The 27179-nt window shown below is 42.3% G+C and overlaps 1 protein-coding gene across 1 annotated transcript in view; it reads left to right on the top strand.

Annotated features, from left to right (window-relative positions):
* The window catches only part of spata18 (spermatogenesis associated 18), a 70171-nt gene that overhangs the window by 12863 nt on the left and 30129 nt on the right, over positions 1-27179 (top strand). Inside the window, exons 4-9 of the mRNA XM_063043154.1 lie at positions 5342-5447; positions 7248-7363; positions 11219-11337; positions 11912-12007; positions 14217-14351; positions 20126-20336. Coding sequence (XP_062899224.1) covers positions 5342-5447; positions 7248-7363; positions 11219-11337; positions 11912-12007; positions 14217-14351; positions 20126-20336 — 783 coding nt within the window. The remainder of the gene's footprint in view (positions 1-5341; positions 5448-7247; positions 7364-11218; positions 11338-11911; positions 12008-14216; positions 14352-20125; positions 20337-27179) is intronic.

The raw sequence follows: 27179 nt of genomic DNA, 5'->3' as shown, positions 1-27179 counted from the left end.
TCATTTCGTATTTAAACAATGCTTAATCATTTGGAAATGCATTTGAAACGATTATTTTGAGATGTCTTTCAAGGCTGAGTTGTATTCAATTGTTTTCAGCAACTTTGGTGGCAGGTACAACCATTTATTCACATATCAGTTAACACTTGCTTCTATGTGGGATTGATAAAAAAATTAAATCAAAACTCCAAATGTGGAGAAACCTTCTTTGAAGCTTAAAATCAGAATAGGATAAGGTAATTTAGCTTTTCAAACCTGCTCTGTCATTCAACAGGATCAAGGTTAATCATCTATATGCAGTTTCACCACTATCCATGAGAAGAGATTTCTCCTCCTCTCACTTCTACATGGCTTAGTGTTTACCTTTTCACTGTGATCCCTAGCCTGGATTCTCTTGCCATTGGGAACATTCTTCCTGCATCTAACTGGCACAATCCATTAGAGTATTAAGAATTTCAACACGATCCCTTTTCTAAACTGTGGGCCAGTCGGGGTTTTATTCAGTAATCTATCTCCAGCTATTTTGGCAATCAGTCCAGTGAACCTGCACTGTACTCCCTCCAGAGCAAGAACATCCTCCTTCAGATAAGAAGACAAATTTACACCAGCCACTATATATACATACACACACACACACACACACACACACACACACACACACACACACACACACACACACACACACAAAAAATGCTGGTGAACGCAGCAGGCCAGGCAGCATCTATAGGAAGAGGTACAGCCGACATTTCAGGCTGAGACCCTTTGTCAGGACTAACTGAAAGAAGAGATAGAGATTTGAAATCTCCCATTTTCTCTTCTTTCAGTTAGTCCTGACGAAGGGTCTCGGCCTGAAATGTCGACTGTATCTCTTCCTATAGATGCTGCCTGGCCATCTTTTTTTTGTGTGTGTTGCTTGAAATTCCAGCATCTGCAGATTTCCTCGTACCAGCCACTTAAAGTGTGATCTCAGTAATAATTGTAGCACTAACTAATCCTAAATCTGAAACTCATAATGAAGGGCAACACAGTATTTGCTCTCTTATCCACCTAATGCATCTTAATTCTTACTTTTGGAGATTAGTGTATAATGACACTTAAGTTTTATTGCCACCATGCTTTCCCCCCCCCCCCACCCACCATGTTCCAAGTGTATTGCCATTCTGCTTTCCTGTTTTTTTAGCTGGCATAAGTAGATACCCTCACATTTATCCCCATGAACAGCATACACAGTGCAAGAGGAACTCAGCAGGTCAGGCAGCATCCATGAGGATGACTAAACAGTCAGTGTTATGCCCATTAGACTTCTGTCTTGTACTTGCCCATTCCTTTATCCTGTCAGAGTCACTCTGGAGCTTCTCTACATTCTCCACACAACTCAAACTCTCAACCCAGCTTTCTGTATCCACAGACGAGGATTTGCCACATTTAGCTCCCTTGTCTAAGTCACTGATTTAGACAACCAGCTCTGTATTTGTACCTTATCCCCATCCATGTGCTTTAATTTTACATACTAATCTCTTAAAAATGGACGTTCTGAAAGGCCAAATACATTTCTTCCACTGGTTTGTCCCTTGCCTATTCTGACAGTTACTTCACTCCCTCAAAAAATCCTGCAGCGTTGCAAAACATGTTACAAAGTCCTTTACTGGATCTTGACATTTTTTTTTGCCTCTATCGTCAGGAACAAGGGTGACATGCTTGCACCTCGTTTCAGTTGGCTTATGGTGGAGTGGAAAGTGTGTATGTGCTTTATTTTAATATTGGACATCCATTGCACAGCATTTACCACTGAGGCCTTAATCTGGTGGAATGGAGGCCAAGGTGACTGGTTCTGTGGCAAGGGTATTAATATTCACACATAGATACCATCTGCCAGAGATGTATTTGTTCGCTGGATTGGGCACAACTGCCTTGCTCTTGGCCCTGTTTCTTTTCCTTTCCTCCCCCTGCAACCCTGTTCTGGGATATTGAATATCATTAGTTTGAAGCTTGCTTTGCATTGAAAGCTCTGTTGTGTTACTCTAGTAGTTTTATAATTAAGACAAGCAAAAGTTCCTCCTTGGAGAAATGTCTCTCATGACTGTTATCTGGTATTTGTTGCAAGCAAACGCTGAACCAGCAGTGACTGTTGCAGTCTTCTGATGTACTTTTCAGTCTGTGCCACTCGTACGAATGCTGGAGAACTAGAAGGCAATGGAGGAGCACTGCTTGCTCCAATTATTTTTTCTCTCTCTCTCAAAATACTCCTGCCTGTTTTACAATACTATTATTACAATGGAATGCTTATTATTCCAGCTAAGTACTGATAGAGGCCAGCAGGACCTGGCCACAAGCCAGACATGAGGAATTTACAAACTGGCTCTTTTACAGTGGGGATTGGAGGCAGCATAAGTGGGCTTCCAGATGTTTCTAAATCACACGGCGTTATCACTTGCGTCACCTGGAGGTTATTAGCACCCTTAATTATTGTTTTGAACCTGTGTACTACAGAGCAGTGAGCAAAAAGATCTAGATCCTCAGCTGGGCAAGTAAGGTAACGCAATGAGAAGCTTTAACTCGTTGCTTTTAACTTCCTTATTCCTCAAAGTGGTGATCTTACAATATTCTCCATGTAAGGCATTCCTACTTAACTCTATTTCTACACTGTAGGGACACAACTCCACTAGGACACTGCAGTAACATAGTGATTAGCGTGATGCTATTGCAGCTTGGGGTGTTCCGGAGATCAATTCTGGCACTGCTCTGTATGTCCTCCCTGTGCAATGTATGTGTTTTGCCCAGGTGCGTGGGTTTCCTACGTACCCGGTGCGTTAATTGGTCATTGTAAACTGTCCTATTGCATGGTGTGGTTTGTAGAGCTGGAAGGGCCTACTCGCCTACTCTGTGCTGTATGGATAAATAAAAATAAAGATCATGCACCAGCTGGCTCACCATACTCCAGAAGCATGAAGAAAAATGCTGCAGGAAACAACAAAAAGCTTTGCAAATATTCAACAAGAGAGTTAGCTTCTGCAGGGAAATAGTTAATATTTTCAATCAATTCCCCATTTTATGCATGGGAGTTGGGCGGGGCAGAGTTAGTTACAGAGCTTTTAAAGTTGGGAATTAAGTATTCTGTGATCCACTCCCCTGACTCCGAAGCCATACCTATCTTATTTTTCTGAACTCAAGGTACAGGATCCCACAGAAGCTGATAGTGTAACTGGTTCCCTTTTCTTTGTTTTTGTTTTACACTGGTCACCAGCTGACAAACACCCGCACCCCAGGAAACAAACACTAAGCTCACAGGACTTTCAAATGTTTCTTCAATCTTCTTTTCCTCTTGTCTTTGAATTTATTGGTTTTTGAAGGTGACAGTCTTCCGAAAGTTCCATGTTTAAACCTGCCCTTGCCACAAAAATACTATAAATGTTCATGCATCGTGCGTTAGACTGTCTTATCTGAGAGTATTAGCTGGGCCACAGCAGTGGCCTTCATTTCTTGTCCAAATGAATGGAGCTGCCCTTTTCTGGTTCAGTTCTGTCCATTCAATTGTGATGAGAAGTTCTTCAGCAATGCTTTTATTCTCCTACCGTTATCGCTGGATACTTAACAGACCCTTGGTGACCTCCTTTATCCAGGAGTAATATGACCCAATCATCTATATCTGCAACGCAGTTAACCACTCCATTAGCTCTGGTTTTTCAGACTGTTTGTCCAACATCTGATTTAGTGTGAGCTGCATCTCGTGTGGATAGCCAGAGGCTTTCTCCCCAGTGCTGAAATGGCTAACACGAGGGGACATGGTTTTAAGGTGCTTGAAAGTAGGTACAAGGGGGATGTCAGAGTTTTTCACACAGTTTTTCACACAGAGAGTGGTGGGTGCGTGGAACGCACTGCCAGCAAAGGTGGTAGAGGTGGATACAATAGGGTCTTTTAAGAGACTCTTGGATAGGTACATGGAGCTTTGAAAAAGAGGGCTATGCGCTAGGGAAATTCTAGGCAGCTTGTAGAGTAGATTGCATGGTCAGCATAACATTGTGGGCCGAAAGGCCTGTAATGTGCTGTAGGTTTCCATATTCAGTTAAGTTAAGCCCCAAACTGAAGGCCACATTGTGTGCCCTGTGTCAACTTTGTGGTCTCACCACTTATTCCATCCCCTTCCTGTCCTTGAAATGAACCAGACTGCTCAAACAGTTGATCTTAGACCCCATGCTCTAGCCATTGCAAAGAGCCCCATATTGGCTGTCTTTACCCTTGTAATAGCCCTTCAGTCTAGTTCTTGTAGCCTTGTCACTTCTAATTTTTTCCCCAGCAGTTTCCCATATCCTGCGTTTATTGAGCTGAGCTCCTACACACCTGCTATCTGTATCCAATCTCACATCGGGGACTGGTCATTCATCACTTCCTGTTCCTGTTGAATTAGGTTGGTCCCTAGGTTCCCAACCCTGAACGTGTCAAATTTTCATCCTTCTGTTGAAAAATTTCACTATCGTGCTATAATCCGTTTCTGCAACTTTTAAAATATTTTTAAAGTTAATGAATGTCAGAATATTCTTGGATATTCAGTCTTTTAGCAGTTGGTCAGTCTGACAGTGTGGCTGAATTTGGCTGTTGTCCCATTTGAGGGGACTGGGCTTTGTCATGAACAGTTCTCATGAGGTGCAGTTGGTAAAGCTGCTGTCTTGCAGTTTCTGCGACCCATCTACTCGTTGGGGCTGTCTGTGCAGAGTTGACACGTTCTCCCAATGACTGCTAGTGTTTCCCCCAGATGCTCCAGTTTCCACCCACATCCCAGCAACGTGCTGAGATTTGAGATAACCTGGTGACTGCCCCCTTCCTTTCCAGACTTGATGAAGGGTCTTGTCCTGTGATGCTGCCACACCTGCTGAGTTCCTCCAGTGTTTTGTGTGTTGGTTGATAGGTTAATTGGTCACTGTAAATTGCCCATAGTGTGGCGCTAAAGTCTGGGGGGGGGGAAGGGTGGAATAAAATTTATTAGCATAGATTGGTCTGAAAATGGTGTTTGAAAGGTCACAACAACAGGAATTCTGCAGATGCTGGAAATTCAAGCAACACCCATCAAAGTTGCTGGTGAACGCAGCAGGCCAGGCAGCATCTCTAGGAAGAGGTGCAGTCGACGTTTCAGGCCGAGACCCTTCCTCGGCCTGAAACGTCGACTGCACCTCTTCCTAGAGATGCTGCCTGGTTTGAAAGGTCACTGTGGACTCGGTGAGCTGAAGGGCCTGTTTGTGATGTATCTCTATGATGTTAGTGTTCGTAAATCCGATAAGTCCAGATCATTTCACTGCAGGATAATGTGACTGGCCTTATTTGCTTTTTTCCTTTGCCTGATTTGTAGATCAACTCGTGTGATCAGAACTTGAATCGATGTTGTGAACTTATTGAACTGACCTCAAAGGTGCAAAGTGAACTGTTCACCATCCTCAGCCTTGCAGCAAGTGAAGGTATCAACATTTCACTTCATAGCTTGTTTTCACTGGTCGCGTTTGAGAATCAAGTCACTTTCACTTTTCTTCCTTCACTGGGAGGGCAGGAATTGTGTTCCATTCCTCTTTGCTTGGTGTTGGGTGGAAATGAGGCTGTTTAATTTCTTTTTATTCATATTGGGGGAAAAACCAGGTGCAGTAAGTCACCTGCAAATCTACAGTAGTTTTCGAGTTTCAATCTATGCTGAAATCTTTTCTTCTGACTCTGGGGGGAAAAATGGTTGAAGTATTTTGTTTTGTTTCTGTTCCTTTGGTCCCAAACTATGTTAAATGTTAAGAGCAAGAAATAGCTGAGAATAAACTCCTGGAAAAAGTCTGGTCCTCCAAGCATTTAATAAAAAAAAAAAAACTTTTTCAAGGTGTTGATCAGGCTTACAAAGTCTCTTTAACTTTTTGAGCTATAGTTTGGTGCATTGCGGTGTTAATTTTTATGGAAACTGGCATCGTACTGAATGGCAAGAGAGCCATTGGAGTAGATCTCCTACCCATTAATTTAAATGAACAGAAAACTAGCCATGTCTCCTGCATGTGTGCCATCTGCCCTGCCTGACCTGTGTGCTCAGCAAGACCAAGAAACTATGACAGTTTCTTTTTCAAGATTGCCTTTTGCATTTTTGATTTTTTTAAAGATCGTACCTTGTTGCTATAATATCTTTGGAATGCAAGTCTGAGGTCCAAATTTATACCCAGTTTACACTTGTTTTGTGTAGACAAAGTTACATCAGAGCTGCACTAGTATTTAGGGGGGTTTACTGTTGGGGTTGGTCTGTTTTCAATACAAAGGAGAAAATAACCAAACCTTTCTGGGTGGCCATTGCTTTGATCTGTCATGAAATAAGGATGATAGTCCTTAGAATACTTCCATACTCAGCCATGAAGATCTATTCATTTGAATACTGAGAGTGATTCTTGCCCTTGAGGTGCAGTTGACTTTAAGTTAGCTTTTAATTTTGGTTGAGTCGGTTTGTAAGGGATTGAGCACCAGAATGGTGTAGAGCTTGTATGATCTGTAAAATGTTCCTTTTAGAAGACCTGCTCCATACTATTTTATATAGCTGAGAGTGGTAGATAAGTTACTGTAATAATGTCTTTTTAAAAGTCACTCTTGCGATGAGGGCATGCAGCAGTTCAGTTAAGTTAATTGTACACTTGCAAGGAAGTCTGTTTTCTCCTCTGAATGTTACTAGCACAAGTGTTGATTCCTTTAATATTGCAAAAGCATCTCAAGTGGGTACATATTGCCAATATTAAAATACCATTTCAAGTCTGGGGCATAGATGTGTATTATGATGTGTTAGAAGCCATGCTGTAATTTTTTTTGCAATTACTGAGTACATGTTATTCAGGGCGTCAATTATCACTTGTTAATAGGGCATGGTGAGGATGCTAAACTTTCATGCTTCTATTTTTCTTCAGCTGTCACAGTAAATTGAAACACTATGGACATTCTACAGGTAGATAAGCAACTAGAGGATGTTTTCAATTTCAGAAGAACAAGTTGTGATTGTTCAGACCAGCCTAATTGATGGAAGTGGACCTTTTTGCACTGTTGAATCTCATCACTGTGTTCCTTAGATTCATGAATTTTAAATTCAGCCAGCTTACTCACTGTTGTTGTCTTTGACATTGAAGCTGTCATTTTTGTTTCAAATTAAATGGGCAAAGTCAGGTCTTTAAAATTGGATCCACCATATTGAGAGCTACCACTGAAATAAAATCAGTTACAACAAACTTGTATATACTGTTTTTTTTGAATAGGTGGTATTTATTCCGGCATTGATACCATCAAATCACGCTTTTTGCCATGGCTTGGGTCTAACTTTACAGTCATTACTTCAGGGGTGACCTCTGACACCAGCCTTTCTCTCATGCAGGTACGTGAACAACTAAAATACCTCGTTGAACATGTGTCCAGGAATTTAATTTTCACCAGAGCAAAAAGGAATGTTCATTAGATTTGATTAAGCAATAAAAGCCATGTTTCTTTTAATGCTTTAACGTTATTAAATGTGTAACCTGTTAACAAGCAACAAGGGAAACCAAGCATCTGAAACCTGTTGCCCACCAAGCTTAAGAATATTTAGGGACTAGGCAATAAACAGTACAAAGATTGAGTTCAGGAGGTGAATTTTGGCATCACATCAGATGGTTAAAGAATTCAAAAGAAAAGTTAGATTAAGACGGGAGGAAAAATGTGAATAAAATTAAATATCATTACAGTATATTTGAAACCTCTGAGAAGAAATGGAAATCCACACCTGTAATAGTGGTAGAGAGTTAACTGGCAGTAACAAACAGTTAACATATTTTTAAAACAATAGTAATTGCTATTTCAGACTGGTAAAAAAATGGACACTTTCATGTAGCTGTGCAGTGGTACCAGACAGGAAATTAAAGGTGCATGTAACAGATGAATACTGTCGGCACAGAGGAAGGGGAAATGAGAAACATGAATCTACATATAGATTGAGCAAACCAAATTAACTGTAAAAGAGTAGAGGACAAATTTAATAAGGGTTGTGTACAAATTTAGATTTGGTATTGCAAATAAAAAGGGTTAATTAATCTTGTGTTAAAGAAACTCCCTGGAATAGCAGTCTTAATATGATTGAATTTGGTATGGGAAGAAGCTGATAATATGCTGATCATTCAGAGATCCTGATAGCTCAGCATTGTTTCTGTTTCAATAGTTCAGAGTTTGGATCACTTGTTTCCTGAGCTCCTTTGAAGTTCTTTAGGGTTTCAATCCCTGGCGAACTTGATGAATTTATTTGAAAATTTATTATACTACTGTGTAACATCTTAGAGTGAACTAAACTGTGCTGCACATTTATCACAGCATTCAATGGTGTGCCAGTCCCACTCCGGTAAAATCCCAAGCATAAATTGGCAGATTTGTACAGTAAAATGCTGGACACAACTTGGATTATCTCTCTAATCTCAATGGTAGAGAAAATCTGTATTCAATTATGAAGGAAGTGTTGGCGAGCTGATTGGAAATAGGATTGGGCAATGTCAACAAGGATTTGTGAAAGGGATGTAACATTTGATAAATCTATTGAATTGACTTTATTTCTTGCATCCTTCACATACATGAGGAGTAAATATCTTTGTCTCTGTCTAAATGTGCAATCATAGTAATTTATAATAAATAGAACAGTTGATGTAACATAGAAATACACTCAAATCAGTGTGAATTAATCACTCTGATGGCCTGGTGGAAGAAGCTGTCCCGGATCCTGTTAGTCCTGGCTTTTATGCTGTGGTACTGTTTCCTGGATGATAGCAGCTGGAATAGATTGTGGTTGGGGTGACTCAGGTCCCCAGTGATCATTTTGGTCCTTTTTTTTTCACACGTCCTTGTAAATGTCCTGAATCATGGGAAGTTCACAACTACAGATGCGCTGGTCTGTCCACACCACTCTCTGCAGAGTCCTGCGATTGAGGGGAGTACAGTTCCCATACCAGGCAGTGATGCAGCCTGTCAGGATGCTCTCAATTGTGCCCCTGTAGAAAGTTTTTTGGATTTGGGGGCCCATACCAAACTTCAACCGTCTGAGGTGAAAGAGGTGTGGCGGGGGGGGGGGGTTGTTGGGGGAGTTTGGAAGTTGTTACCAACGGAATAATTGTGGATTTGATGCTTTTAGCCTATGTTGGCTCAGCTATTGCGTTTATTCAAGGCACACATTGCTAAATTCCTGGATATTAAATGAATTGAGTAACATGGAGCCTGTGTAAGAAACTGGTGCTGAGGTTAAGTATAAATTTATTGGATGGTGAAACAGACACAGGAAGATGAATAGCCTACTTGAGCTTCTATTTCTTTTCATTTGTTCCAACTCTGTCCTCAGAAAGGAAGAGCATTATCCATGCAGCTATGTGTCAAAAATCAAAACATTGCTCAATGTCTGTTTACCTATATAATTAAAGTTTCACATCCAGTTTCTATTATGCTTTGTCTGTTAATACAAATAGTATGTTGTTTTTCTTTGACTGGCACAGACAATAATTAGCTTCATTAACTTAAATATTGACAAAATATAAACCCTCCAGTTGCGTCCTCATGGATTCTTCCATCAGTGCTCTTCAGAGAGAGTATATTGAAAGGAGTTGCTCTGTGACCTAAATACACTGCTTTCCAAATCGCTGTTTGGAATTGCATGGGTCTTGTAGGGAGTGAGTCGAGCTGGAGACTCCTAGGAAGGAATAAAGTCACTACTTACAGGGGTAAAAAGAGAGAAGCCTTGGGAGCAATTCTGAATATTTTTCTGCCAGGCAACTAACTCTATAGCACAGTATTATTTCTTTAGTAACTGATCCTATACAAGGAAGAGGTCCTATTCTTAACACTACTATATTTAGCAGGCAAGCACTCATCTCCTCCAGCTCTGATACACCATTTATCCTTGTGCAACTGTGCACTCTATTTATAACAAGCACATGCCAACATTTAGCGACTTACTATGATATTCTGTGCTTCTGTTTTACTCTGGTGTTTTTCTTGTGATAATATTGAAATGTCAGCTACCCAATTAACAGCAGCAGTGATGCTACTGGACGCAGGTGACCTGCAAGACAAAATTGGCAGCCAAATCAGCGGACATGCAAGAGAGCCCTGCACAGTTTGGCCTCAGATTATTTGCTACGTATCCTGCCTTTCATCCTGAAAAGTAGCTTTCTACGCTCAGGGGCCACTTTGTTAGGTATGCTCAATGGCACGTTATTCGGTACCCCCTGTGCCAAGTAACGTGACCACTGAGTGTAAGTTCATGGTCTTCTGCTGCAATAGTTTATCCACTTCAAGGTTCGATGTATTGTGCATTCAGAGACGCTCTTCTGCACACCACTAGTGTAATTTGAGTTCCTGTCGCTTCCCTGTCAGCGTGAACCAGTCTAGCCATTCTCTCCTGGCGTCTCTCATTATCAAGGCATATTTGCCCACTGAACTGCTGCACACTTGATTTGTTTTTTGTTTGCACCATTCTCCGTAAGCTCTAGAGACTGTATTAAAATCCCAGGAGGTCAGTAGTTTCTGAGATGCTCAAACACCTTGTCTGGCACCAACAATTTCACATTTCTTCCCCATTCTGATACTTGGTCTGAACAACAACTGAACCTCTGGCCATGTTTGCAAGCTTTCAAGCATTGAGTTTCTGCCACATGATAGGCTGACTAGATATTTGCATTATTGGACTTGTACTTAACAAAGTAGCCTCTGAGAGTATATTTTATTTTTGTCTCCTGTAACATTAGAGCATCATAAATCTTTACATGTTGGTATAGTTATCATCTTTTATGTACTGACTCAAATGAGGAGGAAACAAGACTTCAATACTGCATAGTGCTCTTGTTGTGCCTGTGGTAACTATTTAAGGAAGAATGTAATTTTGAACATATGGAATTTTTTAAACCACGACTTTATAACTTCCAATGTGAAATTACTGCAAAGCCAGTGGTGTAACATTTACATGGGGAAACCCTCCATTCAATTGAACGAGAACACACACACACACACACACACACACACACACACACACATATGCATTTTAAGTGTGTTAGTCTGGATTTCCAGCATCTGCACAATCTCTCATGTTAATTCAATCTGTGTTGCATATTTTTTTTAGTGTTTTTTTGTATATGTATTCATTTAATAAATGGCAAACTGCTTATCCAAGCGCTTAGGGACGACATAATATTTGTGGTGTTTACTGCATTGTACTGTTTTCAAGGAATCTGCTGAAAAAGATCGGAAACTGAGGGAGCTGGCAACAGCCCATGATCAGGAAATGCTCGACCTAGAGACTGAATTAAATACCACACGTCGCCAACTGGGGGCTGTCAAGCAGGAGTAAGAAATCTAATATGAAACGTTACTAATCAACCTGCTATCAAAAATTAATTGCTATACTGAATTTTTCTGGAAGGAAGAATTTGAGTTGCAGAAAGCAATAGTGAGGTAGTTAAGACTTCTGAGGCCACCACTTGTTTGCTCAGTTTCTTGCTGAAATGGCAATTGGTGAATGTCTTTCAGAACAAGCTGACTGAATTTCCTGGGTAATATTGCAAGGGAACATTGTACAATGCATGACATCATCTCACCTGCAACTCTTGAGAAACGTCTGGCGGCCAAGAGTAATTTGTGACTAGGCGTCCCAGGTTGAATCTTCGGCGTGGTGCAATTTGACCCAGAACTGTTCGTGATTTGTTCCACTCTGAAAGTATTTTCTGTTTTAAAAGCATAATATTGCAAACATTTTTTTACACAAGGAAATGTCGAAGTTGTGTTAAATCTAATTATAACAGGCGTAGGAGCCTGTGAGAATTGAATACAATGCTCTGTCCAGAACATGTCAGCCAGCAGCACAGGGATTTTGTTGCTTTTTGCATGTTACAATGAGTCATCATCGGTCTCTGTGCTGTAGGTTAGCAGAAGCTCATCTGGAACTGGACAGTACTCAGAACAAATCAGCTGTCACATTCCAAATGACGGAGGATGAAATAAGTAGATTGAAAGCTGAGTGAGTTTCAATTCTTTAAATCTTTGTCAGTTTCTTACAGACACTCGTATATAAATCCCTCTTCCCGAGTCATTTTTTTAATATAGCAGGATATGTGTTGTTTTGCAGCAGTACAATGTAAGATGTATATTAAAAAAAAAACGAGTCAGCAAAATGAATAGTGAGGTCGTATTCATGGACGGTTCAGAAATCTGATGTCAGAGGGAAAGAAGGTGTTAAAATGTTGAATGATCAAATGAATGGGACTTCAGGCTGTAAATGAAAGCAAAATCTCAGAACAGGTTAAACTTGTGGCATAAACAGCACGTGTATTAACAGTTCTACCTTGAACACTCCTTGCTCTTAATGTGGAATACGGCTTCCTTCAACTAGTATGGAAAATTATCTTTATGGAAAATGGGGAAACGATTGTTGATAATGGAGGAGGGGGTTAGAAATGCATTCTGCTCTATCCATTTCATTGTTTTCCAGAGTTCCCCATGACACTTGGTTTGAGCTGTTACTGTGAATGGGTTTCCCTTCTGGCACTACAGTTGGCATCTTGAACATTAAGGCTGTAGTCAGAAGATGAGGCTGCTTCCGTCGTAAATATCCACTGTCTAGTCCCAAGTAATCTTCGGTTGTTGAATGATTGTTACTACAAGATTAAACTTGAAATATTCACTGTTTCTCCCACCACTAATGCTGGGCATGAACTGAGCATTTCTGGCATTTGTTTAAATTTTCAGTTAGTGGAGCCATTACCTGGACTACCACAAACTTTCTGTCCATGCCTGTCTTTATCAATATCTGAGTTTTTTTGATAATCTGACTTGACGTAAAAGGAAAATACTTCCTTGCTTCCATAAGACATGGGAGCAGAATTGGGCCATTCATCCCATCAAGTTTGCTCTGCAATTCTCTCATGGCTGACTTATTTTCCCTTTCATCCCATTCCCTGCCTTCGCCCCATAACCTTTGACCTATCAACTTCCACTTTAAATATACCCAATGACTTGACCTCCACACCCATCTGTGGCGATGAATTCCACAGTTTCACTGCCCTCTGCTTAAATTTCTTTATTTAGAGATATAACACAGCACCAGGCTGTTCTGGCCCAGAGAGTCCGATTCCTGCCCAATCACACCCATGTGACCAATTCACCTACTGACCCTTGCGTCTTTGGAACGTCAGAGGAGACCAGAACACCCGGCGTAACGTACCAACTCTTGACAGACAGCAGCGAGACATTCCTCCTCATCTCTGTTCTAGAGAGTTGCATATGAGCAAACAGTTCCCAGTCTTGCTTTTCCCACGTGTATCAAGGAAATGTCCTTTGAAACTAAATTTTTCTCCAATATCATGAATCAGTGTTTTGGCTTTAAAAAGAAAATGTTAATTAGAAGTGGAATACTTAATTAGGGACAACCAGACAGAAGAAGATGCATAGAATAATGAACAGTCATTTTATAAATGAGTCCAAGACTAGAAGGCAGGAGAAAGGACAAATGTGCAGAAGGTCCTAGACAGGAGAAAACATTCAGATGAAACATTTACAGAAAAGAGCAAAATTCTGACTTTTTTTCTGTTATGACTTTGAGCTAAAGCCTTGAAATAAATTGATCTCTCATATCATTCATAAAGTAGTTTTAATTGCAGAAGTTCATTTTGCATCACTGCACACCACAAATAGGAACTGTTTTACTTAAAATACCTGTAGGATCAAAAGGCAGCAATGTAGGACAAGCCCAGAAAGATTTTGTGTGACTGCGATTTGAATGCGGTGCTTCAGTCTGAGAGTGCAATTGCATTCAGAGTGAAGAACTGTGAGAAAGGGTTTTCATGCTACTCAGTAAACAGAGAAGTTAACAGATGATAAGCTAGTGAGATGAGTCAATTTCAATTGAGATGGCTCAAGGAGGAAGAAAACAGAACATGGGAGTTCTTGAGAGATTAAAAATAATTCAGATTTTTTTCCCCCTTTCCTCTTGCACCAGGAGCAGTTTGTTAGATCTTTGACTTTGCAAAGACAAAGCAATTCATTGCAAACCTTGAGCTTTTTTCCAACGTCTAACGCCCCAGAACAAGTAGATGTAATGTTTGGGAGAGGAATGTGGACCTCTCTATGTAAACATCACCATGATCACTCGAGAGCAAATAATTGTTTTTCTAAACCAATTTTATTTATTTTTGGGCATTTTAGATTAAACCATGTCATGTATTCTCCAGACTGAGTGCAGTTCGAGAGCAGGTGAGATATTATAAACAAAAGGTGGACATCCTGGGTGATTATGACCACAAGATCAGACAACTAAAGGATGAAGTCTCCTTCCTCTCGGCAGAGAAATCCATACTACAGGAAAGGTACTTCTCTCTTCCTCGTCCCATCATCCTTCTAATTCCCTTTGACTCTTCCTCCTTGAACTTCACTGCCTGTGTTCCACCAATTAAATGTGCTGCCTACAATACCTATTAAACCAGTGGTTTGGTACGAGCTGGGGATTTTGAATGTTCATTTGGGCACCCTATCATCGGACAGGTGGTCACTAGTGTGGCGCAGGAAGCTGAGTTTGCATCCTGCTCTGCCAGGATGCCTGACCCAGCAAAGCTGGAATCCAGGACCTCATCAACAAGGTCTTGTTGATCTATACTGAGACTTGAACAGGGTATGGTAGTTAGTTTTCCATCGAGCCCAGTATGCATAATAATGGGTTTGAGACAGAAACAACTGAAGAGACATTTTGCTTTACTTTCCTGATGCATGACATTCCTGTCTGAGGATGGTAGCTACTTTGCACTTCAGCTGAGAGAGAAGAATCCTGCTCATTGCCATAGTCTTTAAGAACATGAAGACACTTTTATAATGTATCTTCTGGTTTAAGATGGTGCTGTGAAGCACAGTGACGGCTTGCGGTTAGAAAAACGAAACAAAAAATTACTGTATTAATCAGACTGTTTCTCAGATGCGATCACTGCCTATAACTTCCCTTTTGGAGTTGGGCTGTTGAACTGCCTGCCAGAGCTGACCTTTCTTCTGCAGTGTGAACTGAAGTTTCGAAGGTGTAGGATGGTTACAACTTGGCATATACAGGCTTAGCCCAGGCATGAGAGTGGGGAATGAGCCACTTTGGCTATTGTTGCAGCAGACTTGGAGGTGATGTAGAGTCAAGGCAGTGGCACCTAGCCCTGGGCCCAAGGGCAAGAAAAGACCTGAGATTTGATTGATTTTTAAGTGCCAGACTGAATTGGAAAGGTCTTGTATGGGTCAAATCGAAGCAGTGGAGCCCAGGTCAGAGAGCAAATCGAAATGGCTGGGCCCAGGTCAGAGAGCGTGTCGAAATGGCTGGGCCCAGGTCAGAGAGCGTGTCAAAATGGCTGGGCCCAGGTCAGAGAGCGTGTCGAAATGTCTGGGCCCAGGTCAGAGAGCGTGTCAAAATGGCTGGGCCCAGGTCAGAGAGCGTGTCGAAATGGCTGGGCCCAGGTCAGAGAGCGTGTCAAAATGGCTGGGCCCAGGTCAGAGAGCGTGTCGAAATGGCTGGGCTCAGGTCAGAGAGGTACTACCAAGGTTACGGCGATTTAAGCACCTGGCCAGATTGGAAAGGTCAGGGTGCCAGGGCTGGAGGTGAGGGTCAGACCGGTTCGCTTGCTGCTTGGTGAGGTTTACTCCTCTCTGCACTGAACTGAGGCTGTGGCCTGCAGTTGTGGGCTCCTGAATTGGCTGCAATGATGACTCGCTTCGTGGCCGTGGACTCACTTTTCTGAACTTCATTTCTGAATGTCATGTGCTTACTTTTATTGTTTGCATGATTTGTTTCTTTTTCTGTTGTTTTCGGGTGTTTGATGGTTTTTTTTTAATGGGTTCTGTTGGGTTTCTTTGTTTTGTGGCTACATGTAAGGAGGCGAATCTCAAGGTTGTGTGATATACATACTTTGATAACAAATGCACTTTGAGCATTAAAATGCCAGTATTCGTTTGCAACAAATGCCCTTCAGTACCTGCCATTTGGGGATAGTGCCACCTTTTTTTAAAAGGACATTGTTTACCAGAGCAAAGAAATTCATGCTCCTGTGGATCTATCTCCCATTGCTGCTCTGCTGATACGAATGCCAAAATATCTGACTTTGTCACGCATCAGTGTAAGGTGAGTCTTTCATTTGTTTTAAGCCTGGTTTGAGTAGACTGATAAAATCTAAACATTCCTGCTATGTAAGTAGGGTACAATACACAAAGGCCTATCAATTTATCACACAGTTAGCCCAGTACTTCTCATATTTTTGCTTGTCATATTGCCTATGATCTGCTAGGATATTTAAGTAATGAAATATTGTGACATGAACAGAGGTGACTGGGCTCAAAGCCCTTGGGAAGAGCTGTCAAATGAATCCTTTTCTCTTTTTATTTCTCTGATCTTTTCAGCACAGCAGGATCTTTCCCTTCATACAGAAGTGCCTTTCCTCTTGTAAGTTCTTTTTCAATCTACACATTCCAGATCATAACAGCTTGAGAGAATAAGTTTTCTTTATTTCCTCCCACTTTCTTTCCCTGAAAGTCTTTGTGCTCTGGATACTACTTGACTTGTAATTAAGCTCAATCAGTTTGTCAAGGAGCTGAACTCGTAGCTGCTTTATTCTCGGTTGGCCCATTATAGAAACTGAAGTTGGTTGTTGGGATTTTACTTGACTGCAGGGACAGGACTAAAGTTATAGGGATGGATCTGGTATAAGAAAATGTATTCAAATATTATATTCCAATACTTAAATGCTATCAATTTTACACCTCTCTTGTGTTTCATAGGTGCATTAGAGAACAGAATCTGGAGGATATTTACTCCGAGCTCTATCCTTCATTGTCATATCCCCTCCTCTTCCTGTGTGTCCTGATTCCTGGTGCATCTGGACAGTTTAATTATCTTAGAAAAGTTCCAAGACTTGGCCTGTCTGCCCCTGGTAGTAGTGAATTCAACAAGTTCACTACTGGGAAATTTCTGTCTCAGTCCTGAATGTCTTGCCCTATATCAGGGATTCCTAGCCTGGTTAATGGTAGCCTCTGGTTAATGGTAGCCCCTGGTTAAGGGTCCATGGCATAAAAATTTGGGAAGCCCTAACCTGTATCCTGAGATTGTAACTCTGTTTTGGACTCTACAACTAGGGGAACATTACTCTCTATTCCTGTCTTTCTGACTCCATTAGAATATTGTCAATTTTAATTGGGTCTCCTCTCACTCTTGGTGGTGGTGAAAAGTCCTGCCATCCCAGGTATCTGTGTGGTAAAACTTTACAACACTCCTCTGAAATACGTGCATCCCTTTTAGATAAGGAAATCAAACTCCACACCATATTTTTATCACACCAAGGCTCTGATTGTAGCAAGGCTGCCATTTGGGTTGAGGTGGAAATATTTATTCTTGCTGTCTGCCAGGCAGTGTGCAATAGAGCATCCCCCAATGGCATGTCTTCAATTTTGCACTATCATTTTTTATTGTTAGACTTTATGTTTGTAAAGTTTTCCAAAAATTGAAGAGCATCAGGCTCTGATTTATTATCACTGGCCAGATTGATGTAAAATTTGTTGCTTTGTGGTGTTACGTACCCCGTAACTGGGTTGCCAAACCAGCAGAAATGGATCACTCAGTTGGAGTCTGGATTACTAGAACTAAGAAAGTTTTATTAAAGAAACAAGCAACACAGTACTCTAATCAAAAGGATAATAAATGCAACAGTTCAGCAATGATAAACACACATGTACACAGAATTAAGATAACAGGATCAATCAAGCTCTATCGTTGTCTAGGGGTAAATGACCAGTTTCAAAGTGACGCAAAGTTCAGTTCAATTTAGTTCAGTTCAGTTCGCAGTAATCGCTGCCGTGGCGATGGACAGTGGAGGGGGGAAGGAGAGAGAGAGCAAAACGAATGAATATTCAACACAGCTTCCACACACAGACCTTTGCAGTCAGCTTTCGGGCGAGCCCTTTGTGATGTCATCTGAGGTCACCGACCGTGACCCCTCCATTTCCAGATACGATCGTTTCTCTGCGCTGAACCTGGCACCCAGGCAAGGGTGGACACACACCAGGTTCCCGCCGATCGTGCCTTTCCAGCCTGTGCGTCTATGGCCTGGTCCCGCAACCGGCCTTCCAAAACTGCCCACCGACTTGTGAGAGACGCACCGCTTCCAGGGTCTCGTTACCTTGGGTGTCGAGTGTGTGTCCTGCCTTAGCGAACCTGTCCCTTTTTATCCCCCTGCTGGGGTATCGCCTGTCCATCACTTCAAACAGTTCAGGGTTCAAAGGGGGAGCCGATCTTGACAGCTCTCCTTCCCCTTCATTAACATCTCCAAATGATGCTCCATTGTTTTCCTTATCTCTCTCTCTCCTGAAGACAGGTGGCAGACCAACTGCTGATCACACAGGACAGCTAACATCTTAATCTATGTGTATTCTTGTCACAGTGTTAGCAGTACAGTGCTATCAATGATAAAGAAAAGTGCAATAAAAAGGAATAACAAGGTGATGTTCATGAGTTTGTGGACCATTCAGAACTCTGATGGTGGAGGGGCAGAAGCTGTTCTTGATAAGTTGAGTGAGTGTCTTTGGACTCCTGAACCTCCTTTCTGATGATAGTAACAAGAAGAGGGCATGTCCTAGATGGTGAGGATCGTTAATGATGGATGTTGATAATTTGAGTGAGTGTCTTTGGACTCCTGTACCTCCTTTCTGATGGTAGTAACAAGAAGAGGGCACGTCCTAGATGGTGAGGATCGTTAATGATGGATGTTGATAATTTGAGTGAGTGTCTTTGGACTCCTGTACCTCCTTTCTGATGATAGTAACAAGAAGAGGGCACGTCCTAGATGGTGAGGATCGTTAATGATGGATGTTGATAATTTGAGTGAGTGTCTTTGGACTCCTGTACCTCCTTTCTGATGGTAGTAACAAGAAGAGGGCACGTCCTAGATGGTGAGGATCGTTAATGATGGATGTTTTTTTTTCAGGCACCATCTCTTGAAGCTGTCCTATCTATCCTACCAATTACATTACCCTCAAATTTCATTCAGTTAGCCAACAATAGTTTTCATTGCCTCAACCTGTTGATATTTTCCAAGTGCCTTGTTTTCTTATCTTTTAACCTGACGCTTTTCCTCACGACTGATGTTAAACTAGGAACAAGTTTTTTTTAAAAGTTCCTAGTGTGTTTACTCTTTCCTTTTTAAACAGTGGGCTTACATTTGCCACCTCAGTTCCATAGGAACTGTTTCATATTTTGTAGAGTTATGGAAATTAACATCCAATATTTTAACAGCCACCTCCATTGGTAATGTGGGGCTCTGTGTTATCATGTTCTGAGGTTCGAACTGCGCTCTAACATCTTGGGCTATTAAAGGATTATTTATTGTGTGTGAGCTCTGGTACAGGTACACAGATAGTTTGATATTGCTGTCTTGGCAAAATCTTGTATCCCCATACATGCACTTGTGACAGAGACATAACACAGCCACGAGTAAGAACACTAGCTGATTTTCTCTGCTTGGTCCCAGTGAGAGCAATGTCATCAAATCATTCATGGTCATTGTCTAAAAGCAGTCCAATTCATAGGACATGTGGTAGTGTCAGCCCAGAGCTGACAGACTAAGGACATACTCACTGGGCCATTACAGACTCCTGCTATAAGAGCGCAAATAGGGAACGATTGTACTTGTGCCTGTAATGAAATTTTTTGCAGACCAAGTCAAATCATCAAGGGAGAAAGATTTCCTTTCTGTGCTTTGTAGTGAAACCATCAACCTCTTCTTTATGAGGAGTTTACAATTTTATTTCACATTGTGTTCAGAGAAAATAATCCCCAAGAAATAACAAGAGGAAGTGGAAATAACATGATCTCAATCTTGATGCACATTTTAAATCTGTGCCAATTCTTGTGTTGGAAAATCAGAACGTTGATAAATGCTGCAGTTCACCAGGTTGTCTAATATTTCTTTCAGTCTCATGCTTGCCCATTCCCTTGAAAGCTAGAGCTGCCAAGAGAATAAAGTGTATTTTTTAATGTAACAGGTATATTTATTAACTCCAAAGCACAGCTAAATGTTTGACTTTTGCGGTTTTTGGGGAATTCTAATTGATTTGGTTCCTTGTTTTAAAGGATCCCAGGACGGCGTTCTCCAATCTCTTTTCCATCTGTGACCCGTTCCTCTCCAACTTATGGTAAACTGACTAATGCCTCGCGCCAAATACGGCTGATATCACACTTCAATGACATTTATGCCAATGAGCGTCTGAATGCACAAAATCTCCTGAGGCGTTACGTTGATGATCTAGAGATGGTACAGCGAATAATATTCATTGCAACCGCAGTAAGTAGAATCATAGCTGAGTGACACGTTGCAATATAGTCCGGTATTTCCTCATGGCCCTGCAGACCTAGTATTGTTTTTGATGAAAACCCAACTTTTAGGGATTTGGATTAAATGCAGCTTTGTTTCTGAGGTGTGTAAACTGTGAATTCTCATTAATTTTAGTGACCAGCTAGTCAAAGCTCTGAAAATAACATGAACTGACTTCTGTCCATTCATTATAAAAAAAATATCAGACAGCACGAGGTGGCCTATCTGATTTGAACCAAAGCTTGAAGAGACTTTTTTCCACAGAAGAAGAATTTCTTATTCCAGTCAGTTGTAGATGTTCAGTCATTGCATCAAGGCAGAAATTTAATAAGCAGACTGACGGTTCTTTTAAAATAAGAGTGGATCACATTGGGATCTAAGGATATACATAGATTCATATAATCCCTGTTACAATAAAAAAACAAGTTCAATTTTATTGACATTCAACTGTATATATGTATACCTCAAAACGAAACAGCATTCTTCTGGGCCAAGGTGCACAACACTGTACATATAACTCCCACACAACAAAGTAATATCTTCATAAATCAATTAATACATAATAAAATATATTCCAGAAGAGTTGACATTTAATATAAGGTACTTTTACAACACAAGTCAAAAAGTAAGCAGTGTAGTGCTACTGGCACTTCATGAGTGATGAGACCTGGGGAGTGGCAGGGAGTTCAGTAGTCTCGTGTTGTTTCCCATTCTGACCCATGTTGGGCCTTAATCCAAAACAACTTTAGACCTGCAGGGTCTTTAGTAAATGGCGTTCTACAAAGTTGTGTGCAATTGAAATACAATTGCTCATTAATGGATGAAAATGAGCCAACGCAGAAGTTGTGTTAAATTTCTAACCTTGATTGGACCACATTAGGTACTGGTTATACTTCAGGCCTCTATGATGTGTGTCTACAGAAATAATGGGGGGCGGGGGTAGTTGGAAGAATAATGGGAGCTGAGAGTCGACAGTTATCAGCTGAGAATGAATACTTGGATTTTTTTTTTGATAAAAGTGCCTTAGGCAGGGGTTCCCAACGTTTTTATGCCATGGACCAATACAATTAAGCAAGAGGTCCATGGACCCCAGGTTGGCAACCCCTGGTCTAAGGGATGGTGGACTTCATGAGTTTGAACTTTCCCACTATACAGCACCATCACATTGCAGGATTGTCACAATAAACTCCCAGAAGATTTCCAAAATTTTTGTCAGCAGTTTGATTGTGGAGATTGCAGCCAGTTCAGAAATAAAGCATTGACTTTAGGGGGAAACTGGACAGATAAGGGAGAAAGACAAGATGTGCAGATGGGGTGACGTAACATAAGGTGGAAGATGTAATGTGTTGACTATAGAAGTTATCATTGATGATTTAGTGGTTTTTTTTGTGCTGTGATTAAAAGCTATGCAACTTCTACTAAAACCCTGGGCATGGAGGAGGCTGTGAGTGCTGGAGTCTCAGAAAATGCATGCTGTTCTTTTGGGTTTTGCCTTTACTGAGTAATTCCCTGAAATCTCACCAACACATTGTTTATAAATTGAATCACCACTTGATGTATACAAACCAACAAGGCACACAGCTAAGATGCAATTACGTGCTTTTCTTTTTTTCCATCAGTCCTCTTTATCAATCTTGGTTGTGCCTTGTATTTTAAACTTTGGTAAATTCCCTTTTAAAGCAGTTAGCTGGTGAGCAAACAGAGTCCTTTAAACGTCCATTATATTGGAGCAAGTGTTTTGATCTCAATCTATTGGAGTGATGCAGCTGCTTCTAAGGCAACACACACAAAATGCTGAAAGAACCCAGCAGGTCAGGTAGCATCTGTGGAAATTAATAGACAGTCAGCATTTCAGGCTGAAACCCTTCTTCAGGACTGAGAACAGGGGAAGGTGCCAGAATAAAAAGGTGGGGGGAGGGGGGAGGAGGCTGGCTTGAAGGTGATGTGTGAAGCCAGGGTGGGTGGGAAAGGTAAAGGGCTGGAGAAGGAGGAATCTGATGGGAGAGGAGAGTGGGCCATAGGAGAAAGGGATGGAGGAGGGGATCCAGGGGGAGGTGATAGGCAGGTGAAAAGAGGTATAAAGGGTCAGAATGGGGGGGGGGAGAAGAAATTGATATTCATGCCATCAGGTTGGAGGCTACTCAGACGGAATTTAAGGTGTTGCTCCTCCACCCTGAGGGTGGCCTCATCTTGGCACAAGAGGAGGCTATGTTCTGACATATGGGAATTAAATTGTTTGGCCACCAGGAGATCCTACTTGTGGCAGATGGAACAGAGGTACCCGATGAAGCGCCCCCCCCCCCCCCGTTTGACAGGTCTCACCAATGTAGAGGCGGCGGCACAGGGAGCACTGGACACAGTAGAGTAGAGAACCCCAGCAGATTCGCGGGTGAAATGTTAGCCTCTTCAGCATGTTTGCATGCAGTTTCCATGATGAGCACTAGATGGCAGTGCAGACCATAACCCGATTCTGGTTCCCGTGGGCAGTATTCACAACCTCAGCTCCATAAGGGAACTATTGTGGTTTGACGGTTAGTGATCAGGAACAGATGGTACATTAGCAAGAGTATATCCAGGAGAAATAGTCTAAATTATATATTGCTTAAAGTAAAGACCAGGGATAGTGCAGAATGGCAAGAGGAATCTGTGGAGTGAAGTTTTATTTGGATATTTTTGAATTGACAGAGGTCAAATTAGCTTTTGTCATAGTATTGCTGAGTGAGGTGGTTTTTAGGTGCTGAAAGCTTGTTGGAACTATGCAGAGTAGGCGGATCATGATGTGGCCCAGCATGCAATGCTACTTTAACACCCATGCTGCTACTTGAGTTCAATGGTCAGGCTAACATCCTGTCTTAAACAAGAGTTGGCTATACATTCCTTCACCATCGCTAGGCTCAGGTCCTGGTACCTCCCTCTAAGAGCACCCCTCAGACTGCAGCGATTCGCAAAGGCGGCTCACCAGGGCGGTTAGTAAGAGGCGGTTAAATGCAGGCTCAGCCTGTGAAGCCCACCTCCCTGAATACATGCATATAATCAGTGAAGTGACTCTCACCAGGGGTTCTCACACACTTAGGCATTACTTGCAGACTAGTTGCTGGTTAAATTGCTTGTTATTACAGCTGCACTTGCAAATGTTTGGGACTTGCTTTAGCTGGTCAAAGTTGACTGCTGCTGAAGGAAATTACGTTGACTTCTGACTTGAGATGCTTCCACAGTGATGGTTGGCATTTGCTGTGCAATAGAGCAGGACTGGGGCACTGGTCAGGAGGCTGTTAAAATGAAGGGAAGGAGTACTCTCTTCTCATTGCTATATCCAGCCAGTGTCTTCAGGGAACAGTTCTTGAACCCTGGTGAGGAACAATGGGTGCGAATGTTTAAGGATGTTCTCACTGAAAGCTGTCATCCTCTGCAGGGACAACAGTGCAAGGGTCAAATTGATACTGGCTGCCTGCATGACTGGAACAACCGATCAGTTTGTACCTAAAGCTGAATATGCTCACAAGACAGTTCCTTCAGTATTCAGTGTGTATTTCTCCAGATTTTCAGCATCTGCAGAATCTCTTGTGACAACATCTTCCATATTGCCGCTTGCCGTCCACTCGCAATTGCATAAAGGATGTTATTTTTAATCCTCATTCAAAGGGAGCTGAATACTCTCCACTTTCATTTGGTAGAGAGTGGGAGGTGACGCTCTTCTTTCCCACAGTATAGCTCGTCACTGACTGCAAAGCATTGCATTATGGGTGCTACATTGGTGCCAAAATCCAGGTGGTGTGCGACCACAGGCTGCTAGTGACGCATTGTCCCACTTCTCTTCTCTCCCCCCACCCCCCAATTATTGCTGTGTAGCCTGTTCTCTTGTGTGTCTATTGACTGCCTTCTGGTTCTTCCACTTGCACTAGAGGTCGCTTACAGCCATTAGAAATTTGCCAGCCAGCATGTGTGAGGAAGCACATGGCATCATAGGGCAGCATTTGAGTATAAAGCCCCATCACTGTTGGCACCTTCCAGCATGAATGTTGCAGACCTCTGGGCTGGTTAGTGGACAAAACTGCAACTAAGGCATGGGGGTAGTGAGAGGGATCGAAAGATGAAAACCAGGGGAGTGGGAACTGACAGGGATGGAAAGATGAAATATGCCTTTCTAACAGATAATGGGTTACTGTAGTTATTACCACTCTTCAAAGGCAGTGCCTCACCCTCACGTCCCAATAAATAGGAATTGACCCCTATTTTTTCTTTTTTTTCCTCCCTTCTCCTGATCTTGCTGCATCCCTTCATCCCCTCCCCTCCTCTCTCCCTGTACGCCACGCTCCACCATTCTCTTATTAGATTCTATCATTGTCATTCCACCTTCTCACATCATTCCCTCCCTCATCTGCCTATTTAATCCCCTCACCTGTATCCACCCATCACTCACCAGCTCCTCCTCTCCCCCTTCTATTTATACCGGCTGCCTCCCTCTTTCTCCAGTCCAGATAAAGGTTTTCGACCCAAAACACCGTCTGTCTATTTCACTCCATTAATACTGCCCGACCCACTGAGTTCCTCCAGCATTTTCTCTGTTGCTCTGGAATGAAAACAGTAGACCACAGGAACAGGCCCTTTGGCCCTTTGTCCCCATCCTATCCCATGGGCACAACTCCTCGCTGCTCGGACACCAGCTGGCTCTCTGCGGCACCACTACAGCGTGAGCGTCAGACTCCGAGCTGCCCCAGGCTGGTCACTGCCTCCTCAGCCCTCGCAGCTAACTGCATGCCGGCTCACAGCCTCTGCAATTGGCCCAGCGGCTCAGATCACAAGCCGGCTGGCTGCTCTCTGCACAGCTGCGAGAGTTGTGGTGGCGCTCTGCTACCAACTGACCCCAGAGCTGTACAGCGCAGAACCACCCCTCTGACCCAGATCCACGCTGATCATTATGCACCCGCTTATACTCGTTACACGAATCTGTTTCGTGCTCTCCACATTGCTTCCCCCACCCCCACCCTCCGAGATGCTTCTACTGGAGAGGCAGCTCGACCCTGGGATGTGGGAGGAAATCAGGCCACCTGGGGGGGGGGATCCCATCCAGTTACAAGGTGAATTTGGGGACTCCACACAAATAGCACCAGTGGTCAGGAGTGAATGCTGGTTGCTGGAGCTGTGGGGCAGCAGCTCCACTAGCTGTACCTCTGTGCCATCTCAGATGGTCCTCTGAACTAAATACACCCTAATGCAGTACCCGAGTTAGTGGCTACAAGCAGGAGATCACGGTGTCACTGCCTTCATCGTTACTGTCATCTTCATCCCGAACTGCCCAAATAGTATTCTTAAAAATGCAGGCAGTTAAAATCCTGTTAGATGTTGTAATATTCATAAGGGGAATTTTTAAAAAATCCTCTTTTTAAAATGATGCTGCCTTTTTAGGCAGTAATGGTTTGGTACTCAATTACAACCAAGTCTACAATTTTCAGGCATTTAACAAGGGATTAGTTTACAAACTGAAATTTGCACCAGTCTGATTTCTCTTGATTCCCTTGGAGAGGCTGCAGAGTAGACACCCGAAGTGTGGAGAAGCAGTGTATCAGTGACAGTGGCTACACGTTAAACTACTAGTGTGCAGAATTCCCAAAGCTCATGGAGCATTGATAGTGGAGGGCATCAGTTTCCGTGTGATTATTACTGCGGAATCTCGGCCAGTGTATGTGGGTGATGAGGGTCGAAGCTGTTCAAATGACCTTTGTGCAAACTGGTAGGAGTGCACGTTTGTGAATCTTGGTGATGGAAGCGAGAGGGTACTGGAACACTTCAGTTTTAAGTCTGGGTTCTGAGTGATGAGGATCGTTGGTAGGTGAGATTGTAATGAACTTGAGCGGTGCCTGATGATGTCAGTGCAGTTGAAGAAACACTTTGTGGACCCTTACTAATCATGTAGTAGTTGCTTACATGAGTAGCTTACTACTCATGTGGCAATGCATCCAGGTCCTCTGAGTCCAACTCCTGCTATTGACCTTCAAAGTATCTGTTCCCACTGCCTTTTAAGTGTGTGCTCAGAGGCTCTTGCACTGTAAAATTCTATCCTAGCATGACAGGATGTCTGTTTCGTACTGCAACTGGTATTTCTTTTCAGGCTGTGCCAAATCTACAGCTTCCTGCTAGTGCTGAACCTAAGCCAACGTTTGAAGATTTTGTAATTGCAGACATTTGAGCACTTGTTTAAAGTAAGATGCACTATTAAGAAGGGATGCAGGAAGGGCTTGACTGGTCGAACAGCATCTGTGGAAAGAGAAATTGGTCAATATTTCGGTTCAGTGATGCTTCATCAGTATTTGGAAGGGATGTTGGTTATACCAACTCTAAAAGTCTAAATGCTTAACAAATGAGAACCAGAGGCCATAATTTTAAAGTGAGTGGGGAAATATTTAATAGGAACAAGAGGGAGGTCAGGATATGGAATGATCTGCCAGAAACCACAAGGTCATTAGACATAGGAGTAGAATTGGGGCATTCAGCCCATCGAATCTACTGCGTCACTTCACTATGGCTGATCCCTGATCCCAGATCCCATTCATCTGCCCTCTCACCATATCCCTGGATGCCCTGATCAATCAGGAATCTATCAACTTCTGCTTTAAACATACCCATGGCTTGGCCTCCAGCATGGTTTATGGCAGACCATCCCACAGATTCACCACTCTTTGGCTAAAAAAAAAAAAAAAAAAATTATCCTCCTTTCTGTTCTAAAAGGCACCCCTCAGTTTTGAGGCTGTGCCCTCTAGTTCTGGACGCCCCTACCAGAGGGAACATTCACCATTTCTAGTCCTTTCAACATAC

The sequence above is a fragment of the Mobula hypostoma genome, chromosome 3 (assembly GCF_963921235.1).
Source record: "Mobula hypostoma chromosome 3, sMobHyp1.1, whole genome shotgun sequence".
Taxonomy (NCBI): Eukaryota; Metazoa; Chordata; class Chondrichthyes; order Myliobatiformes; family Myliobatidae; genus Mobula; species Mobula hypostoma.
The sequence above is the reverse complement of the archived record's forward strand: the minus strand, read 5'-3'. Positions and strand labels throughout refer to the sequence as shown.